General features: G+C 45.3%; 1 protein-coding gene across 4 annotated transcripts in view; it reads right to left on the bottom strand.

The window, feature by feature from the left end:
• The window catches only part of MOBP (myelin associated oligodendrocyte basic protein), a 40,923-nt gene that overhangs the window by 11,848 nt on the left and 9,557 nt on the right, over nt 1-19,518 (bottom strand). For 2 of the 4 annotated variants that reach the window (XR_005064211.1, XM_037030602.1), the window contains exons 3-4: nt 6,091-6,300; nt 5,519-5,821 (exon numbers count right to left, since the gene is read on the bottom strand). Coding sequence is in view for 1 of the 4 variants with exons in the window: in XM_037030602.1 (XP_036886497.1) it covers nt 5,554-5,821; nt 6,091-6,296 (474 nt within the window). In the remaining 3 variants the exon portion in view is untranslated. Of the gene's footprint in view, nt 1-5,518; nt 5,822-6,090; nt 6,301-10,162; nt 10,281-19,518 lie in introns of those variants that run through there. The other 2 variants (XR_005064212.1, XR_005064213.1) reach the window with 2 other exon arrangements.

Raw genomic sequence — 19,518 nt, 5'->3', positions numbered from 1 at the left:
CAGTTGTTTCTACATGCTAACAATGAACAATTAAAATTAAAATGAAGAGTGTGCTATTTCAGTAGCATTTTTATAGAATACTGAGATATAAAGCAAACAAACAGCTATAAGATCTATGCAATGAAAATGACAAAACAAACAAAGGAACCAAATGCATGAAGGGATATACTGTGTTAATAAATTCAACAGTGTTACGGTTCTTCCCCAAACAGATCTATAAATCCAACACGACCTCATTCCAAATCCTATCAAAGATAATGTAGAAATTGACACACTGACACTAAAATTTATATGGAAAAATAGAGGAACTAGAATAGCCAAAAACAATGTCAAATATAAAGAACAATGCTGGGGCCCTGGCTGGTGTGGTTCAGCGGACTGAGCACTGGCCCTCAATCCAAAAGGTCGCCAGTTCGATTCCCAGTCAGGTCACATGCCTGGGTTGTGGGCCAGGTGCATGATTGGTGCATGAGAGACCATCTATCTTTTTCTCCCTCTCTTTCTCCTCCCCTTCCCCTCTCCCTAGAAATAAATAAATAAATAAAACCTTCTTAAAAAAAGAACAATGCTGGGGACTTCACACTAATTGATTTTAATACTTTAAGGCTACATTAATTAAATGTTGTGTTATTAAAAAGGCAAAAATATATAAATTAACAGAACAAAATAGACAGTCCAGAAACAAACTTGCACATTATGGTCAATAAATTTGCACAAAATTGCAAAAGTAATTTGGTGGAGAACCTTTTAAACAAAAGGTGCCAGCCCTGGCTGGTGTAGCTCAGTGGATTAAGCACAGGCCTGCGAACCTGAGGATCGCGGTTCGATTCCCAGTCAGGGCACATGCTTGGGTTGCAGGCCGGTTCCCTGCAGGCCAACTCTCAGCAGGGGACGCACAAAAGGCAACCATACATTGATGTTTCTCTCCCTCTCCCCTTCCCTTCTAAAGGTAAATAAATAAATAATCTTTAAAAATTATTTAAAAAAATAAAATGTTTGTTATTTTAAGAAAAAAAACACACAAAAAAACAAAAGGTGCTGGAACAATTGCAAATGTATATGAAAAAATATTGAACCTCAACTCATGCTTCATACCATTTATAAAATGTAATTCAAAATGGATAATAATGTAATTGTAGAACCTAAATTTTAAAATTCTAGAATAACACATAAGGAGAAAAATGTTGTGACCTTGGGTTAGGCAAAGAATTCTGACATACAATACAAAAAGTATAACCCATTTCAAAAATGATAAGTTGGACTTTGTCAAAATTTGAAACGGATTCAACACAAGACATGTTAGGAAAATGAGAGAGCAAGCCACGGCTGGGAGATAATATGTGCAAAATAAATATCTGTATTCAAATAAATTTTATAAACTCTCAAAATACAATAATAAGAAAATAATAACCCACTTTTTTAAATGGGCAAAAAGGTTGAACACATACTTTACCAATAAATGTCTTTAATGGATGGTATACAAGCTCATTAAGAGATGCTCAACATCATCAGTCATTAGGAAAACGCAAAATTAAAACTACTGTGAGAGGTTATTGCACACCTATCAGAACGGGCAAAATCGTAAAAGCTGACAATACCAAGTGATGACAAGAATGCAGAGCATTGCACATTGCTGGTCAGAGTACAAAATGATACCACCACTTTGGAAAACAGTTTAGCCTTTTCTTATGCATTTAGATCTACAACTGCCATATGTCCCAGTCACACCAGTTCCAGTCATTTACTCAAGAGAAAAGGAAACTTACGCTCAAGTGAATGTTTACAGCAGTTTTATTCATAATCACAAAAACTGGAAAAAGCCTAAATCTTCTTTAAATGGCAACTGGAAAATAGGGATAGGTACATCCATACCAAGGAATACTACTTGGCAATAAAAAGGGAAGAACTACTTATCCGTGCATCGACATGGTTTACTCTAAAATGCATTATGCTAAGTGAAAGAAGCCAGACTCAGAAGGCTCCCCACCACAAGATTCCACTCACATGACATTCGGAATAAGACAAACTATAGGGACAGAAAACAGATCAGCAGTTTTCAGGAGCCTGGGGGTTGACTGCAAAAAAAAAAAGTATGAGAGAAACTTGGGAGGTGATGAAAATATCCTATATCTTGATTGTGGTGGTGCTTAGGTACAGAGAGGTATTTGCTGAAAAGGTTGGATTTTACTGCATGCAAATTGTATCTTAATAAACCTAATAAACGTGGGGTTTGTTTGTTTGTGAGAAGGGGTAGTGTATAGTACACGCACATGTGCACACCAGACCCTGGAGGAGACAGGAGTGAAGGAAGGAATATCACAGGCATGGTTGACCCAATCAGAAAACCATGCTCTGTCTTGGAGGCAGAGTGAAGGATTTTAACACAGATGTACATCCTGATAAATGTGTGAGGGCTGGTGGGGCAGGTGAGTCTGGACAGGGGCTGAGGCTCATCCCTTGATGGTGGCACCAACCCTTAAGGCTGGAAGTTTCTTCCCAGCCAGCCCAACATCCCTGGGCTCGGCAGCTGGGAACGTACAGTAGCGCAGGTGAGTCATCCGCCCGATGCAGAATCAGAGATTTGTGAAATGAGGGTACCAGGAGGATGGGTGACAATGGGATGAAGGCTATTGGAGAGAGACTGGTTACCCATGAGGTCTAGGTTAAGGACATGTGACCGGGGAGGAGTTGTCAGACTGGGAGAACACACACCACCCACAGGGCTGGAGGCCTCTCTGGCTAACCCAGGCCTCTGCATAGGTCATGTGCTCTCAGGACCACTGTGATGCAGGGAGGCCTGCTCCCAAATGGGAAGGAATCTATGACTTATGAAGAGCAATACTCAAGAGTTCAGTCACCACCCTGACCAGCGTGGCTCAGTTGGTTGGGCATTGTCCCACAAAGCACAAGTTTGCTGGTTCAGTTCCCAATTGGGACATATGCCTGGGTGGGGCACATGTGAGAGGCAACTGATCATTGTGTTTCTCTCATGCATCAATGTTTCTCTCCCTCTCTTTCTCTCTACCTTCCCCTCTCTTTAAAATAAATAAATAAACTGGTGGAAAGAAGTGGGAGGGACTAGTCAAATAACATGTATGAATGACCCATGGACATGGACAATGGGGGGGTGTTGCCTGAGGGACTGGGGGCTGCTGTGTGGAGGGGGTAAAGGGGAAAACAGTAAGACAACTATAATAGCATAAACAATAAATTATTTAAATTTAAAAATAAATAAATAAAAATTAAATTAAATAAATAAAATTGTAAAACAGCGAGAGACAGTCCAGTCACCCAAACACTCAGAAGCAGTAACACCACCTGAGAGGCAGGTCAGGCAAGAGGCTGATGGGCAAGCAGGGTGCTCAGGCCCCTCTCCTAACTCTGCTGTTCCCTGGAAAACAATCAGGGAATTTCTGATTTTGTTGGGCTGATAAGACCAAAAATAGGTGACCAGAGCATAACCATTGAGATGAAATTAAGCATAATATATGCTTAGATGCAATTTTTCCACAAACATGTAAGGAGGAAGTTCTTTTGAAGGCCTGACTACAAGGTGTCTGTTGCCTGGGGAGATAGAGGGAGGGCTCCGGAAAGGGACTGGAGGGGCTGGTTCGCCCAGTCCTGCACGGAAGAAAGAATGCTCCACGGTTTTCTAGACGGAGGAAATTCTGAGTGTGTGTCTTGGCATCAGGAAAGATAAAAGGAAGACGAGGCACATGGTAGAAAATATCTGGGATAAGTTGGCATCCATGTGCCTGAAAAGCAGGCAGGCCACCTCTGCGTAACAGCCTGAACGTTGGAGCCGACTCAACACCTGGTTTTATTGGTGCACACCAACCAACCCGTTACAGCGATTACTCATGGGTCAGCCTGCCTCGGAAGTCAATTCTAGCTTGTCAAGTATTTGGGTTTATATTGCATTATCATTTGGCAGTGCTGATGATTCCAAACAAACTGAAAACACCATACGAACAGGAATCTCCTTCTGCAGTTACAAAGGCAAGTGAAGAGTCTGTATCCTATTCCCAGTGTGACCAGCATGTGGTCGTTCAGTTGGCGTGTTTGCCCTAAACCCTAGAAGTCACACGCTGCCATGCCTAGCCCAGGATGGTGGGTGGTCAGGAAAACACCACGCCGGGGTGTTCCCATTTCAGGCTCAAAACTGGAGCCATCTCGGTCTCCTAAAAACCAAGTGCTATGGAGAACCTGAAGCCACCTGAGAATCTTCACCTTCTAACAATCAGTTATTTTTCCTTGACTTTGATTTTGTCATCTGCTGGAGTGAGACAAGGCAGTGGACGAGAGGGGTCAGGCAGGTGGGACCACTGAATGTGGGCTGAGGTTGGAGGCAGCCAAGCTCAGGGATGTTCCTGGAGGGAACGGCAGCATCACCGAGGGTTGGGCCACTCGTCTGAGCAGCTGGCCCAGGGACATGCATCCTTTCCCTCAATTGCCCAGAGCCTGGCCCTGTGCTCTGCACTGGGTCTGGATGAATAGGCTCGAAAACACACACGGAAATAAATGGGTCCTCCGGGCTTCTGGTGGGCAAAGCTCAGTTTGGTACAAGATATGCTGTGGCCCTGGCTGGTGTGGTTCAGTGGACTGAGCACCAGCCTGCAAATCAAAGGGTCATGGGTTCAATTCCTAGTCAGGGCACATGCCTGGGTTTCGGGCCAGGTCCCCAGCAGGGGGGGCTCAGGAGGCAACCACACATGGATGTGTCTCTCCCTCTCTTTCTCCCTCCCTTCCCCTTCTCTAAAAACAAATAAATAAAGTATTTTTTTAATTTACCAATAATAAGTATATAATTTTTTTTAAACCGTCGACCTTCCTTAAATGGTGGAGATGAACAGATGCCTCTCTGGCTCACCTTTCCTCTCTACAGGGACCCCCAGTCCTGCCTCTCTTACCCTCTATTCCTGAAGCCTAACCACCTCTGTGAGGCCTCCGCAAAGCAGCACCCTGCTCAGGTACATACTCATCGTGACAATATTAGGACATCTACACCCTGTGCTGTGACGAGTTATTCTCTTGTTGGAGCCTAGTGAATCACAAAACACCTGGCTGACCCTCTGCCCTCCTCCTTCCCACACTCTGTAGGTATGGAATCAAGTTCGTTACTTGGCTGAGTAAGTGAAGGAATGAGATTAACGCCAGGGAAAGTGGGAGGACCAAAGGGCCGAGCCTCTGCTTTTACATGTACACAGATATTCCTTACAGCGGCCGTTGCCTCTTTCTCCCGAGCACAGGAATCGAGATCCTCATTTATCGGACCTGTCACTGTGATCAGCACTCCGAACTGATAAATTAACCACTCCGGGTCCTACTCGACCAAGGAAACCATGGAAGCTGCCACCCAAAGGCCGTGCCAATGGCGTGTGCAAGGAAAACAGGAACCACACCAGGTATTTCAGACAGAGGGGGTTTAATGCAGGGAGCTGGCAACAGGTTTGGCAAGGCTGAGAGAGGGTCCTTGGGGTGACCCGGGTATTAGTAAACACAGGAAGCAGCTACTAACCTTAGGGCTGGGGGAACGAAAGGGAAGAGGTGGTGTTACCAGAACCTAGGAGCTTTGATGGGGGACCCCCCACGGCTGGTGCCTGGCCCTCTGAGGGGGCTGCTGCGCGGCTGCTGCTTGGACTTCTGAGGGGGGCGCTGCTTGGCTGGTGGTGGTCGGACCTCTGGGCGGGGTCGTGGCTGACGCTCAGACCTCGGAGGGGACCTCGGAGGGGACCGTGGCTTGGCCGGTGCTCTGACCACCGCGGGGGGTGCAGCTGGCTGGTGCTTGGGCCTCTGAGGGGACGTTGGACGGCGGCTGGTTCTGAGAGGGGCCAAAAGAAGCTGGAGGCGGGAGCCAGGGCTCTCCTCTGCTGCCTCGGGGAGGCTGGCGGGAGCTGGAAACAGGGAGGCAGGCCCTGCTCCCCCTCCCACCTGCAGGCTCCCTCCAGCACCTTCCAGAGGCAGCACCTACCAGGAGCCCACGGTCGGGGACTGGGGGAAGAGCAGCCTGCAGAGCCCCAGGCCAGCATCACAGAGGAGAGCAGAAAAGGCGCAGGCGCAGGGGCGCAGGGGCGCAGCGCAGAGCCCTACCTGGTCTTCTGGCAGGCGCAGCAGATCCAGTCCTCCTCCTTCTTCTGGTAGAAGCAGCCGCTCTTGCAAATGCTGTATTTCCGGTCCACGATCTCCCGTTTGGAGTTGAGGAAGGTGAAGGGCGGGCAGCAGTGTATGCTGAAGTGCTCGGAAAACCTCTGGTTCTTGGAGAGCCTGGGACCCTCCTTGCTCGTTTTCTGACTCATCTCACTGGGAATGGTCCGCGCAGGGAAAGGTGGGGAGACACAACACAGCAGGTCAGGTGAGAGAGCCTCTCGCTCCAGGAACGCACTCCCTGCCCCTCCCAGGGGTGCCCCACACAACGAGAACGCGGAATATCAATTTCCTGCCCAACGACGTGGAAAACAAGTAAATTGAGGGTTGATTCATTTTTGTGTCCTTCTTAATGTTTTCTGCAAATGGACTTTTTTCTCCTTTATGTTTACTGATCCATTTAAGTTCGAAAAAAATAAATATTACAAAGCCAAACACTAATGAGCACCTAGAGTGTGGTGGTTGGTTTACGAGAACGTCACCTCATGTTTTTTTGGCATTATCAGCAAACTACAGATGACAGAAGCTAGGAAATGTGACAGAGTCCATCGAGCCCAGAAAAGGCAGACAGAGGATTTGAATCCGTGTCTGTGGGACTCCAAACTCCCCAGCCCTTTGACCAGATCCCGCAGACCTGTGCCCCTGAGCTCAGCCCCCCTCTCCCAGGAGCAGGGGCCAGGTGCTGGGCCCAGACTGGACTTCAGGGATTGGAGATGGGCCCAGAAAAGGGATAAGCCCCCCGCCAACAGATGCATGGGCCTGTGTCCTAGGATGAAAAAGACTGAAAGTTGGGGAGAGGGCTCCCTGGAGAAGGAAAGGCAGAGAATGGTGTTGGGAGTCCCCACACATCATGGCAGCAAGGATCCCCCTGAGCAAGCAAGAAAGCTCCCAGGGGGGACCAGAGCGGAAACTCAGAGAGGGTCCCCCAGGGAGGATGACAGGCAGGTAGGTGCTTCCCTCTGTTCCTCCCTTCATGGGTTTTCGAATCTACATTCAATGTTGGAAATTTTTAAATCTGATTAATGGAAATACTAAAAATTCCTAAGTTCTCATTCCATAATTAACCACTTGTACAATATTTGCATGTTTTTAGAATATGTACATGTAAATATATACTTAACAAAAAATAGGACCATACTTTATGAACTGTTCAAATTTTTATACTGGAAAAATCATTTATTTTTAAAGTTTTATAGATATGGACGTAATGTTATTCCTACTATTTTCTTAGGTAGGGGTGGTCCAACCTTTTGGCATCTCTGGACCACACTGGAAGAAGAGTTGTCATGGGCCACACATTAAATACATTGTGACACATAATCACAAAAAAATCTCATAATGTTTTAAATAAATTTACAGTTTTGCGTTGGGCTGCATTCACAGCCATCCTGGGCTGCATGCAGCCCATGGGCTGTGGGTTAGACACCCCCGTAATAGCTTTAAAATCTGTAATAAATTTATACTTAAAGCTCCCTTTATAGTTTATATATTTACATGTTCTCTCATTTTTTTATTACTCTTGCCAGAAGTTATCTACTTTACATACTTTTCAAAGCAAGCTCTTGGTTTTCTTGCTTGTCTTTGCTCATTTTTTTCCCCAGCTCATTCATTTCTGTATGCATTTATTATTTCTTTTCTTCAGTTTTCTTTAAGTTTACTTTCTTATTCTCTTTCTCTGTCCTTGAGTCAAATGCTTCTCACATATGCATTTAGACTGTCCTTTTTCCATCAGATACAACTTTAGCTGCACACCACAAGTATTAAGTCATTTTCTAAATCATTTTAGATGTGAAAGAACTCTTCCTTGACTCATCAATTCTTCTTAAAAAATCTGTTGTAAAATTTCCAAGTGTGTGTGGTTATTTCCGTTATACTGACTTCTAATTCTAATGCCCCATGACTCTGAGATTTGCTGAGATTTGCTTTATGATGGCCTAGCACATAGTCAATACTGTTATGTGTTCTAGCTGTGCCGTTTTACAAGCAGTTTGGAGTTACCTGGTAGAGATAAAAGTGGGCACAAACCACAGTCTAGCAGTCTATTCTTGGGCACAGCAGCCATCAGGGTAAGTGGCCCAGCCCTGCAGGTGAAGCCTCCTCGTGGAGCACAAAGCCTGGAGGAACCTGCTCCTTGGGGGGCTGCCCTTGACTCTTGAACACTGAATGCCTACACATGAGACACGATCAGTCCCCCACCTTGTTTAAATCACTGTGACTTTAGTTACAAGTGACCAAACACAATTCCACATTAATAGACTATTTCCTCATCTAAAAGAGGGTTTCTTAATCCGTTTGGGCTACTATCACAAAAATGGTGCAAGCTGGGCAGCTTATAAACAACAAAAATTTATTCCTCATAATAACAGAGGCTGGGAAGTTCAAGATCAAGACCCTGGGAGATTCAGCATCTGGTTTGGGGAGCACAGTTCCTGGTTCGTAGGCCAGTAGCTCGAGCGAGGGAGCTCTCAGAGGTCTTCTGTCTACAGGCACTGAGATCTCTCAGTCATGAGATCTCTACCCTCATGGCCTAATCAGCTCCCAGAGGCCCCGCTGCTCAACACCATCAGTTTGGGGGTTAGATTTCAGCATATGAAATCTAACATTCCGTCCATAGCAGAGAGAACCAACAAATTATAATGCTTAACTCAGCGGGCCTTTAAATTCTCTTTCCCTTTGAAGGGACGTTGGACGTTGGACGGCGCTAAGAATTCATTCAAATGGCCTAATTCCATTGAGTTCCTCAGCCATGTTCTTTACATAACATCTATATCTCCAATGACATTTAGTTCGAGCATTAATTATGTGTTTATTTACTTTAGTGGCTAAAAACAAATTATGATGTTTTCATGAAAAAATACCACATAATTACAGAGCAAAGATAATTATGAAGTGGCTGGCAGGATAAAGAGAAAAATAACTGATTTTGAAATTGTACGATGTAATCTCTAAGCTTTCCAGATGTTTCCATATATTTTTGGACTATAAGACGCACCTAGGTTTTAGAGGAGGAAAATAGAAAATTTTGAAGCAAAAAAATGCTTAAAAACATAAATAACATAATATTTCACCAATGTAAATGTAAACAAAATTCAATGGCAGCATTAACAACTATTATTCCTCCCAAATTTGGGGGGGGGCAGTGCATCCTATAGTCCAAAAAATACGGTACTCTAAAACTAAAGAGGGGGAGAAAATGAGGCAAGTATTTGAAGAAGGAGGGAAAGGAAGCGAGAGGAACCAAAGGGAGGAAAACAAGAACCCCGCCCACTATTTACTGAGCACTTACTCCAATGCTTTATATTCATCACCTCTTCATTCCCAAAGTAACTCCTCAAAGTCGCCTCTACTGTCCTCATTTTAGAGATGAGGAGAAGAGGCCTGAGGAAGTTAAGTGAGCTCTCCAAGAGAACATAATAATTAATAATAGTAATAATAAATATCAAGCCCTGGCTGGCGTAGCTCAGTGGATTGAGCGCGGGCCTGCGAACCAGAGGATCGCGGTTCGATTCCCAGTCAGGGCACATGCCTGGGTTGCAGGCCGGTTCCTTGCAGGCTAACTACCAGAGGGGGACGCACGAGGGGCAACCATGCATTGATGTTTCTCTCCCTCTCTCCTTCCCCTCTAAAAATAAATAAATAAATAAAATCTTTGAAAAAATAAAAATTAAAAATAAATAAATATCGAACTCATAGTGGTCAATACGACAAGGTGAGTACCCAATACTCACTTACCCTTCTTCAAGAACAAACCTTTCATTTGGCAAAGTGATGTGCCCCATTAAATATATACAGCCTCCCACATGAGCACATTCTGGCCAATGAAATGTAGGCAGAAGTCCACAGGGAAGATAAGGTTCTTTAATAATAAGGCTTTCATTGGAGAAGAGACCCTCCCCTGGTGCGTCCAGCCCAGCTGTTCCTGGCCCCCAAGAGGCAGAATTACTTCGAGCCTTCAGTCCTAGTCCCACAGGGCTCCTTCCCCTACTCCCTCCCTACCCATCGAATGCAGAGCAAATACCTCCACCGCTCTGCGGCTCAGCCCAAAGCCACGCCACTTCTTCAGGACACTTTCCAGAGTCTTCCCTTCTCCCAAGGAGAAGTGACTACTCCTCCCTCTTGTGCTCTGACCTTGTTCACTGTGTGTGATTCCAGGAGAGCATCTGGAGGCTTTAGAGTCAGCCTCACAGTGTCATTGTCTCCTTGAATCTTCTGTCCTCCGAGCCTTGCACAAGGTCATGTTTACAACAGATCTTCAGTAGACGCTTGATCAAAGTGAGAGAATGAACAATGGGTGCTTCACCGCAGCTGCAGGGCCCTCAGCCTGTCCCTGCCTGTCCCCAGATGCTCTCTAGCAGTCCCAGGGCCCCTCAGGGACCTCTGCTCTGGCTCAGGCAAAAGCGTCTGTTCAGCGAAAAAGGCAACACAGAAAGGAACCTTTCCAACTGACCTGGAAACGTATAAAATGCCGCTCCTTAGAGAAAAAAAATGTTAAAAGACTTTGTGAACCCACTCCACCTTTTCCTAATTCATGCAAACTAATTAGAAAGCTTTAATCAATGCTCACATTTATTTACGCATTCTAGAGATGGCACTAGCATCTCTACGTGACCACCAGTGTCCTCGATACCAACTTTACTGGTCCCTAAGGGGACCCCAGGTGGAGATCAGAACCCTAAACATAAAATGGACTTTTTCCTTCCTTTCTACCACCTTTTCTTAAAAGGCAGTCGGGATGTGTGGTTACTGTTTCATAGAAGTGACATGTGACCCTCAGTACCGGGTGGTCTTCTGGGAAGACAAGGCAAGTAGTAAAGTGACATGTTGCCACTGTAGCCCACATACGCCGTCGCCTCTACCTGGACCAGCAGGAGCTATGACGTGGAAATGGGTACAGGCTCTACAAAGTGAAGGGTGGGTGCAGGTCAGTGTGTGGAAGACAGAACAGTTTCTCGATTCTTGTCCACCGGGTCCCTCAGAACCACGAGCGAGGGCCTGCCCTTGTCTTGTGTTAGGAATTCATCAGGGGAGGGACAGGACACATGCCTTGACTCTGACTAGCCGGGACCCGAGCCATATGTGAGGACAATATTCTGGCTTCAGATATCAAAACTCCAAAGGAAGACCATGGCCAGGCCCAAGACCTCTTAATGTGTGATGTGGATTAAGGAATAGGATGTTTCATATATGCTCAGGAATAAAAAATTAAGTTAACAAACAAAGCAAGAAATATCAAATTTATTCACACTCAGTTCAGGTGTACCTTCCCCCAAATCACAACTTCTTCATTCTCTTTCATTGTATAATTGATGCAATATTACAAGCCATTGCTTGCTAAATATTGGCTGGGAAAGATAGGAAAAAGACCTCAGAAACTGAACTCCTGAGTTTAGACTGCCCGGATCACTTCTGGTGTAAACTCTGTCTTCCTAATTAAAGTTCAGTTCTCCGACAGGACTGTTCTTGACCTTTTCCAATTTGTTCTCAAGGTGACTAAGGGTCTAGGGAGCCTGAAAGTCCTCGTGGCAAGGAGGGAAGGGGTGGCTGGTCTGGGTCGTGTCCTCTTCGGCTGGACTCTGCCATAGGGTGCCTTGTGTGGCCTCACCCAGGCCCCTGCATGAATGACACCTGTTACTGCTGGCCCCAACAAAGTCACTAGGCCCCACTCAGCAGCTTCCTATTCTGATCCAGCTGCCTTCTCTGCTCCTCCACATCTGCCCAGGTAACTCCCGGTTCCCACCAGGGCTATGCACTATGTATAGGGGTCAAGAGCCCTTTCTTGGGGCCATTGTCCTAGACAGCTCCCCAACCAAAGCTGTGCACTCACCCATGGGCCACCACAGATGAGGGCAGGCTTCCCCCAAGGGCTGGCAGTCTGTCCCCATGATTTCTGCTGAAGCGTGTCAGGAGGAACCACCATCACCCCCCCACACACACACAATTTCAAACCTGTCTGGACATTCCTTCCACACAGTAACACACCCCTGCCGTGATGTTGAGGTTTCATGTGAAGAAGAGAGAGAACAGGGCTGTCTGCCCCCTTAGCTTGTCTTCTCTCTCTCCCCCTTGAATGTGCCCCACAGCCCACAGAATTCGTCCATAAAATCACCAGGCCCAGAAGGCTTAGCAAAGGAGGAGGGGTCCCTTCCCAGGCCTCTTCTTGCCATTCTCCACACCCTCTTTCACCCAGCTATGATTTCCCATTGAAACCCATGCTGCCACCACCCTTCCTGCCTTCACATGATGAGGACTAAGTGTTAAGGAAAAGAGGAATTAACCGGAAACTGTAAATTTCGTAGAACAAGATGGATTGGAGAACAAGGTGAAAACTATAGCATTTAAAACACTATTACTCTGAAACATGAAGAATTAACATCAAGTGCTTAAAATATTTATACATTTTAAATGAATTTCTGTTACACCTTCCTTCCATTTCAAAATTTAATATTTAGTCTCTGAAAATTAAAGCCCTCAAGAGCAATAAAAAATGTTAACCTCTCATTCCATGAGAGGAGACAGAAATAAAATACAATTTCAGTAACAATGTATGAATATGGATTAAAAATAGCAAATGGAATTGTACTTACTGGTAGAGACATAGATAGGGTCAGGTGGGGTAAGTGATAAGAACCCAAAACTTAACTTTGCATATTACCCAGAACCAGGGGGTGGTCTTTTAAGAAACTGCCAGAACAGAAAGAGTGAAGCATTTAAAATCCTATACATTTTTAAAAATCGGACTAGATTATTACAGGCAAGAAGATCGGCGAGGGAATCCTAGCATTTTAATAAAAATACATCAGCAGTAAGCCTTTGATTTTATTTAATTATTCATGTTTTTATACTTAATGAATCATGGACATATTAGGTAGCTACTTGAACAACAATTGACTATTATGCAGCCATTTTAAAAGGGGCTGATGAAGAGACTGCACTGATCCAAGAACATAACTGCACACTACCAAGTGGAGGCGGCAGGAAGCTTATGCGTGGCATCAGCCCCAGGCAGCCAGCCCTCCCAGCTGCAGCCGGCTGAGAGTCAGAGCGGCAGACCACATCCGGGCACTCACAGTTCCTCACGTCCCCTCAGACACCTGCAGGGGTAGCGCTCTCGGCAGGGGACTAGGGTGACCTCCACAGGAGAGAAACGCACAGACCCTGCCTGGAGTAGGTGAGAGACTGATGTGCTGGTGACACTGAGCGACCTTGGGGCTGATTTTCAGGCTGATGAGGGCTCTCTGCACTGGTGGTGGGAGCTGTTAAGACTGTGACTACAGCAAACTCCACCAACAGGGGAGGCCAAATGACGTACGCAAAAATATACACAGGAAAAGATGGAAGGCAGAGACAGCCAAATACAACAGTAGCACTCGGCCACTCATTCACATATTGCTACTTGTGGAGTGCCTACTCAGTGCCAGTGGTGAGCAAGACAGAGAAGGGGCTGATGCTCACAGAGCGGAAGGTACCATGAAGGGGACCTGAACAGATCATATTATGAACAATGTAGCCAAGGTCTAATTGAAATGTGATTAGGCTCCTGGGTTCCAAGAGAGACTATAACGGAGAGATAAGTTTAGATTGAGGGGCTGGGGAAGGATTCCTGAAGAAGAAGCATTTAATTTGAGATCTAAAAAATAAGAGGCAGCCATCCGTGTGTAGGAGAGGAGGGAGCCCCCGACAGAAGGCCCCAGTGTGCCCAAGGCCCCACAGAAGGGGAGGGGGCTGAACACCGCGAGGCCGGAGGGTGGCGTGTGGGCAAGACCGCCCAGGGCCCTGCAGGTGAGCTGGAGAATGGGAAGAATTAGACGGCACTGACAGATCTTGGCTGCAGGAGGTACCTCTCCCTCTTCACGTCCCATGGGGATCACGCAGGCTTCTGGCAACCCAACTGGGAGGAGGCAGAAGTGGAAGCAAGGAGGCTAGTGAGAGAGGACAGAAGCTGTACCCAGGGCAGTGGCAGTGAAGGTAGATCCTGGAGGCAAAATTATTAGGACTTGAGGACAGAGTGTATGAGGGGTCCACCGGAAGTGACAGGGCTAGGAGACTGCCAGGCTCACAGCCAGAGCGAGTGCCCAACAGAGCAGTGTGCAGAGGTGGGGAAGATGGCAGGGGTGTGGGTTCGGTTGGACACGCATCTATTCAACAAATGTTCATTGAGCGCTGACTCTGTGCCAAATACATCGAATCTGAGATGCTTCTGAGGATCTAGTGCTGATGATGCCGCACCAAAGACAGGTCTGTGGCAGAAGCACTGGCCCAGGCCTCAGCATTGCTGCGGCCTCATTTTGTACTCAGAACAGTACAAACAGAGCAGGAACCGAGGCGGGAAGACCAACACTGAATAGGACATGCAGGTGGGTTGATGTAGGCCGGAAAGAAGAACAAACAGGATTTCTCCAAGGGAAATTAGGCTAGATGATGATTCATCCTACCATGATGAGACAGATTTAAGAAGGGAGGGAGGGAGGGAACGCAATTCAAGAGATCAGTCTTGGGCACGTCCAGTCTGAGAAACTTGTGAGGTCTCCAGGCAGCTGTGAAAAGAAGGGATTGGCCAGCTGGATCAGGAGATTGTTAGAAAGAGAGAGAGGATGAGAACTAAATGTAAGTGTGTCTGACATTCAGATGAGATCTACCACGAAGTGAACACGGAAAAATACCCAGGCAGAGAGGGGGTATGGAAAAGAATAACCAAAAACACTTTTTATCTATAATAGCAACAAGAAAGTTAAGACATTTAGAAATAGAGCAAAAGTTAAAATGTGTAAATCCTTGTGGGGGGAACACTTCAACACCTTAGGTGAAAGTATAAGAGAACAGCTGAATAAATAAAAGATTTTTATAGGTGGAAAGGATCTGTATCATAAGGGTGCAATATTTGCCAAAATTAATTTCATAAGTTCTATGCATTTCTTATTCAAATTACCAGTGATCTTCTTTGGAACATGACACACTGATCTGATGAAATGGCAAAGAACCAAAAATCACCCAGATTATTCTGAAAGAATAACAGGACTTTTTATACCAGATATCAAAATGTATTACTAAGACACAGTAATTAATATAGTTGGCATTGCCCAGAAACGGGCAAATAGACCAGTGGGGAATAAAAAAGAACTCAAGAACAAATCCAGCTATACAGAGAACTTGAGGTATGATAGGGATGTTATCACAAATCGGCAAGGAGAAATGGATGTATCCACATATAATGCTGTTGTAATTAACTTTCCAGATGATACAGTTGACAACATCAAAATGAAAAACTACTGTACATCAGAAGAACCATAAGCATGGCCAAAACCCCAGCAGCACTGGCAGAATGCAACTCACAGAGCACACAAAGACCTACTGTGCAGAATCTTGAAAGAACTACAAATCAGTAAGAAAATGACAACCCAATACCAAATGAGGCAGATGATGAGAACGGGAAATTTACCAAAGAGGAAGCCATAGATAACCCACAGGCATGTCAACACACATTCAAACCAATCAATTATCAGAAAGATACAAATTAAAACAATTAGATATTATTCCACAAGAGTACCACATTGTAAAAGTTAAATAGCCTAACATGAAATGAATGAGGATGCAGGCAAACAGAACCACTCACGCACAGTGGATGGGGCTGTAACTCAGAAGACCCACTCGGGAGGGCCAGCCCACAGGAGGCAGCCAAACCGCACGTGTGCGTGTAAAGGCCTGGATACGCCACTCCTGAGTATGTGTTTCAGGAACATCATCACGCATCTGCACAGAGAGGTATACACAGCAATGCTGACCACAGCTTCATTTGGAACATAAACACAAGTCACAAAACGTGAGCCAGATGTTCACTGGAAAAATGGATACATTTCATGCATCCATTTCATGCAACGGGATTCCGTGTGGCAGTTTAAGAGTGTTAACTAGATCTCTATTCGTGGACCCGAACCCCCTCAAAAAGCACACTTTTGAATGAGAAACAGTTGAAGAAATGAACAGGTGGCAAAATAGAGACTGTGTGTAGATACATCTTTGATAATACCAATTTCATAAACAAGAGTTCTATCATTTATTATTTGTTTATTTTTCTCTCCCCTCATGAAAGTATAAGCTTCTTGAGGGCAGGAACTGAGTTTTCACTCTGCTCCAGCATTGAACACGTACAAAGACCCTCAACAAACCATAGTGACCGCGGGGCTTTTGTTTGTAGATACGTACAGGGAGGGGCAAAAGGAGGCTGACAGTTGTTCGTATGGAAAATAACACAATAATTAACGAATAATAATACAAGAATNTCATAAACAAGAGTTCTATCATTTATTATTTGTTTATTTTTCTCTCCCCTCATGAAAGTATAAGCTTCTTGAGGGCAGGAACTGAGTTTTCACTCTGCTCCAGCATTGAACACGTACAAAGGCCCTCAACAAACCATGGTGACCGCGGGGCTTTTGTTTGTAGATATGTACAGGGAGGGGCAAAAGGAGGCTGACAGTTGTTCGTATGGAAAATAACACAATAATTAACGAATAATAATACAAGAATAAGCTCTGTGTTTCATGTACTCACAGCTGTAACATGATACAAAATATGAAAAGTATCATGTTTTCAGGAAATTGATTAGGTGACCCCATACTTCTACGAAAGTGTAAAGGACCAAAATGAACCAAGGCTTTTGAGAAAGAACAAGGTCTTGTCCTACCAGGTACACGTGCTCACTCGTCATAAACTAAAGTAACTAAAACAGTAGAGGACTGGCTAGGAAATGGACCGGATAGATCAGTGGGACAGAATAACATCTCAGAAGTGCATACAGACTCAGGTGTACACACTTGCATGAGTTATAACAGAGAGGGCATTTTTTAAATGGAAAATAGATGAACTACTCAACAGAGAGACAAAAATGAGAATAGACCAAAGTCCCCAATAAGAATAATAACAGCAAATACATATCAGGAGATATAAGCCAGGCACAATTCAAGGGCTTTATATATTTAATTCATTTAATCCTCACAACCTCACAAGAGCCCCATTTTGCAAAAGAGAAATCTGAGGACTACAGCTAGTAAGTGGGGGCCCCAAGATCTCCATCAAGGTAGTCTTCATTCCTAACCTTAACACTATGTGGTTTCTAATAGCAGATGTAAGAACAAATCTTTGAAAGCCAGTAATCATATACCAATATGCTTAGCTCTGTAAGATTAGAGGAAAGAAAAATAACAGCAAAAAAATGTGAATTCATGCCCATTCCAGTTGGCCCAATAATGGAGGGCGGGGGTAGCAAAGAAAGGGAAAAAGCTGCCAATCAGAGTGCTTGGGAGGGGAGAAGTGGACAGGAACATTCAGCAAACGCAGACTGGGCTGGAGCTAGGCTCAATGAACTGTCCCAGGCTGTGAACCCTGGGCTGTCAAAAGGATGCCCACAGCTTCCTGCACGTGAGGAGTGCACCCAGGGAGTCATGTCCAAGAGCTGCTTCTGGTCCATTTCAGGCCCGGACTATTCCACTGACCACATCTTCCCTGGGGCCACTCAACCCCAACCCCTACGCTCTGAAAAGCATTATCACTGCAGAGTAAATTCATTCCACACTCACCACCCCCCTTAGAGACCTTGAACAGCTTCTAAAGCCTCACTAATTCTCTCTCAGGCAGGAGCTATGCTCTCCCCTGGCTGGCTGGAGATTTACGCAGTAGAAGATGGTGGCGGGGAGCCGTGTTGGCGTCCACCGCAGCAAAAACACACGTGGAAAGTAAACTTCGTAACTACCACAAGCAGTCTGGGAGGACAGCTTTATCTATTTATCCTTGTTTATCCATGGGTGTCCCTGGCAACCAAAATGTTTACAGATTCGTACAGTGAACGTAGATTCTTTCAGGGAACCAGTTCCGGGTAAGGAAAACACCATACAGGTGTTTGCTCTGCATCAGGAGTGCTTTTTCCCAGACAGCAGCCTCTTGTCAAAACCCAGTATCGACCTGAGGACCTAAGGAGGCTGTGAAAACACACAGCATCGCGGGGCTCTGACTGTCTTGGAGTTAACCACCCACCCACCTGGGAGACAAAACAAAGCTTCGTGGCTTCCTTTTTTCTGGACAGAGTAAAGCAATCCAAAGACCTCACAGCCCACGGACGACTGTCTCAGGGACTTGTACAAAGCCCTTTCTGATCAAACAAATGCTGCCTGACCCTGGCTGTTCCAGGAGGGGAACAAGAGTGACCCCAGGTTGGTGCCCTTAGCACACAGACAATATACTTAGCAAATATTTTGGGAGTAAAACCCGTGCTTAGTATAGTGAAGCCAGATAAACACGTAAGAAGAAAAGTAATTTTCTGAATGTAATTTTAATAATGAGATATTGTTTTTTGTTACATCTAAAATTATGCAACACATTGTTTTACCCAATAAACACAGGAATTTACACTAGAATTGTACGTGGATGAATAAGTCCATGATTTTCTACACATGGGGCAAAATGGGTCCAGGACAAACAACCAAAAGCATCAGTCTGCCTCCTTGTTTTTCATTTCCCTCACTCAGAAATTTCAGAGGCCCTCCCCGGTTACGGAGCAAAGTCCTTGCTTCTTAGTTAATACGGCCCGCAAGACTCACCCATCCGCCTTCCCCCTCTATCTCCTACCACCACCCCTCACTGCTGTAGATCAGAAATCTTCTCTGTAAGATCCAAAGATGCACCTTTGAACACACTGTTCCCTTCCCCCCGCATGCCTTTTCCCCAGCCTGTTCATGTGGTGAACTCCCATTCATCCTAAACAACCTAACCAAGGTCTCACCCATGGAAGGGCACGCCCCACCTCTGGGCCATCTCTGTAACTTTCACATACTTCTACTGGTGGGCATGGCGCTCTGTGTGGGGCTGCATGTCTGTGGTCCCAGCCTGAACTCCGGAGGAGAGGGGCTTCTGTCTGAGCCCCAGGGGTCTGCTGTGCCCTCTACCACGAATCAAGTGTCTTCGAAAATCCCAAGGTGCTTCTGTGTCCTGGGGTGTCATGTAGGACTAGGGTGGCTTATGTCAGATTCCCAGCACGGTTATTTTAAGAATTCCAATTTTAACATAAAGCGGTCTCTCTCTTTCTCTCTCTCTCTGTAGAAAACATTATTTTGTCAAGGTGTGTTTAGTTTTATAATTATGTGCCTTTCTTAATCTGTTTGTGATTTTAAAAAATAAGAACCGTGTTTCTCCTTCTCTATAAAAATGATGGCATTCTGAATGTACAATATGAAAGTAAAACAAATCCTCACCCATAATTTTTCCTGGCTGAAGGAGAAGGCAACCAATCTTCCATATTTGTATTTGCTTAGAGAAAAACTCAAGTGTTCATGTGGCCTGTGGTCCGAGCAGGGGGTAAGGGCATCAGTCTCGGGAAGAGAAAGA

The sequence above is a fragment of the Sturnira hondurensis genome, unplaced genomic scaffold (genome assembly GCF_014824575.4).
Source record: "Sturnira hondurensis isolate 20B ecotype Veracruz unplaced genomic scaffold, ASM1482457v3 Scaffold0020787, whole genome shotgun sequence".
NCBI lineage: Eukaryota > Metazoa > Chordata > Mammalia > Chiroptera > Phyllostomidae > Sturnira > Sturnira hondurensis.
This window is presented reverse-complemented; position numbering and strand designations above follow the sequence as displayed.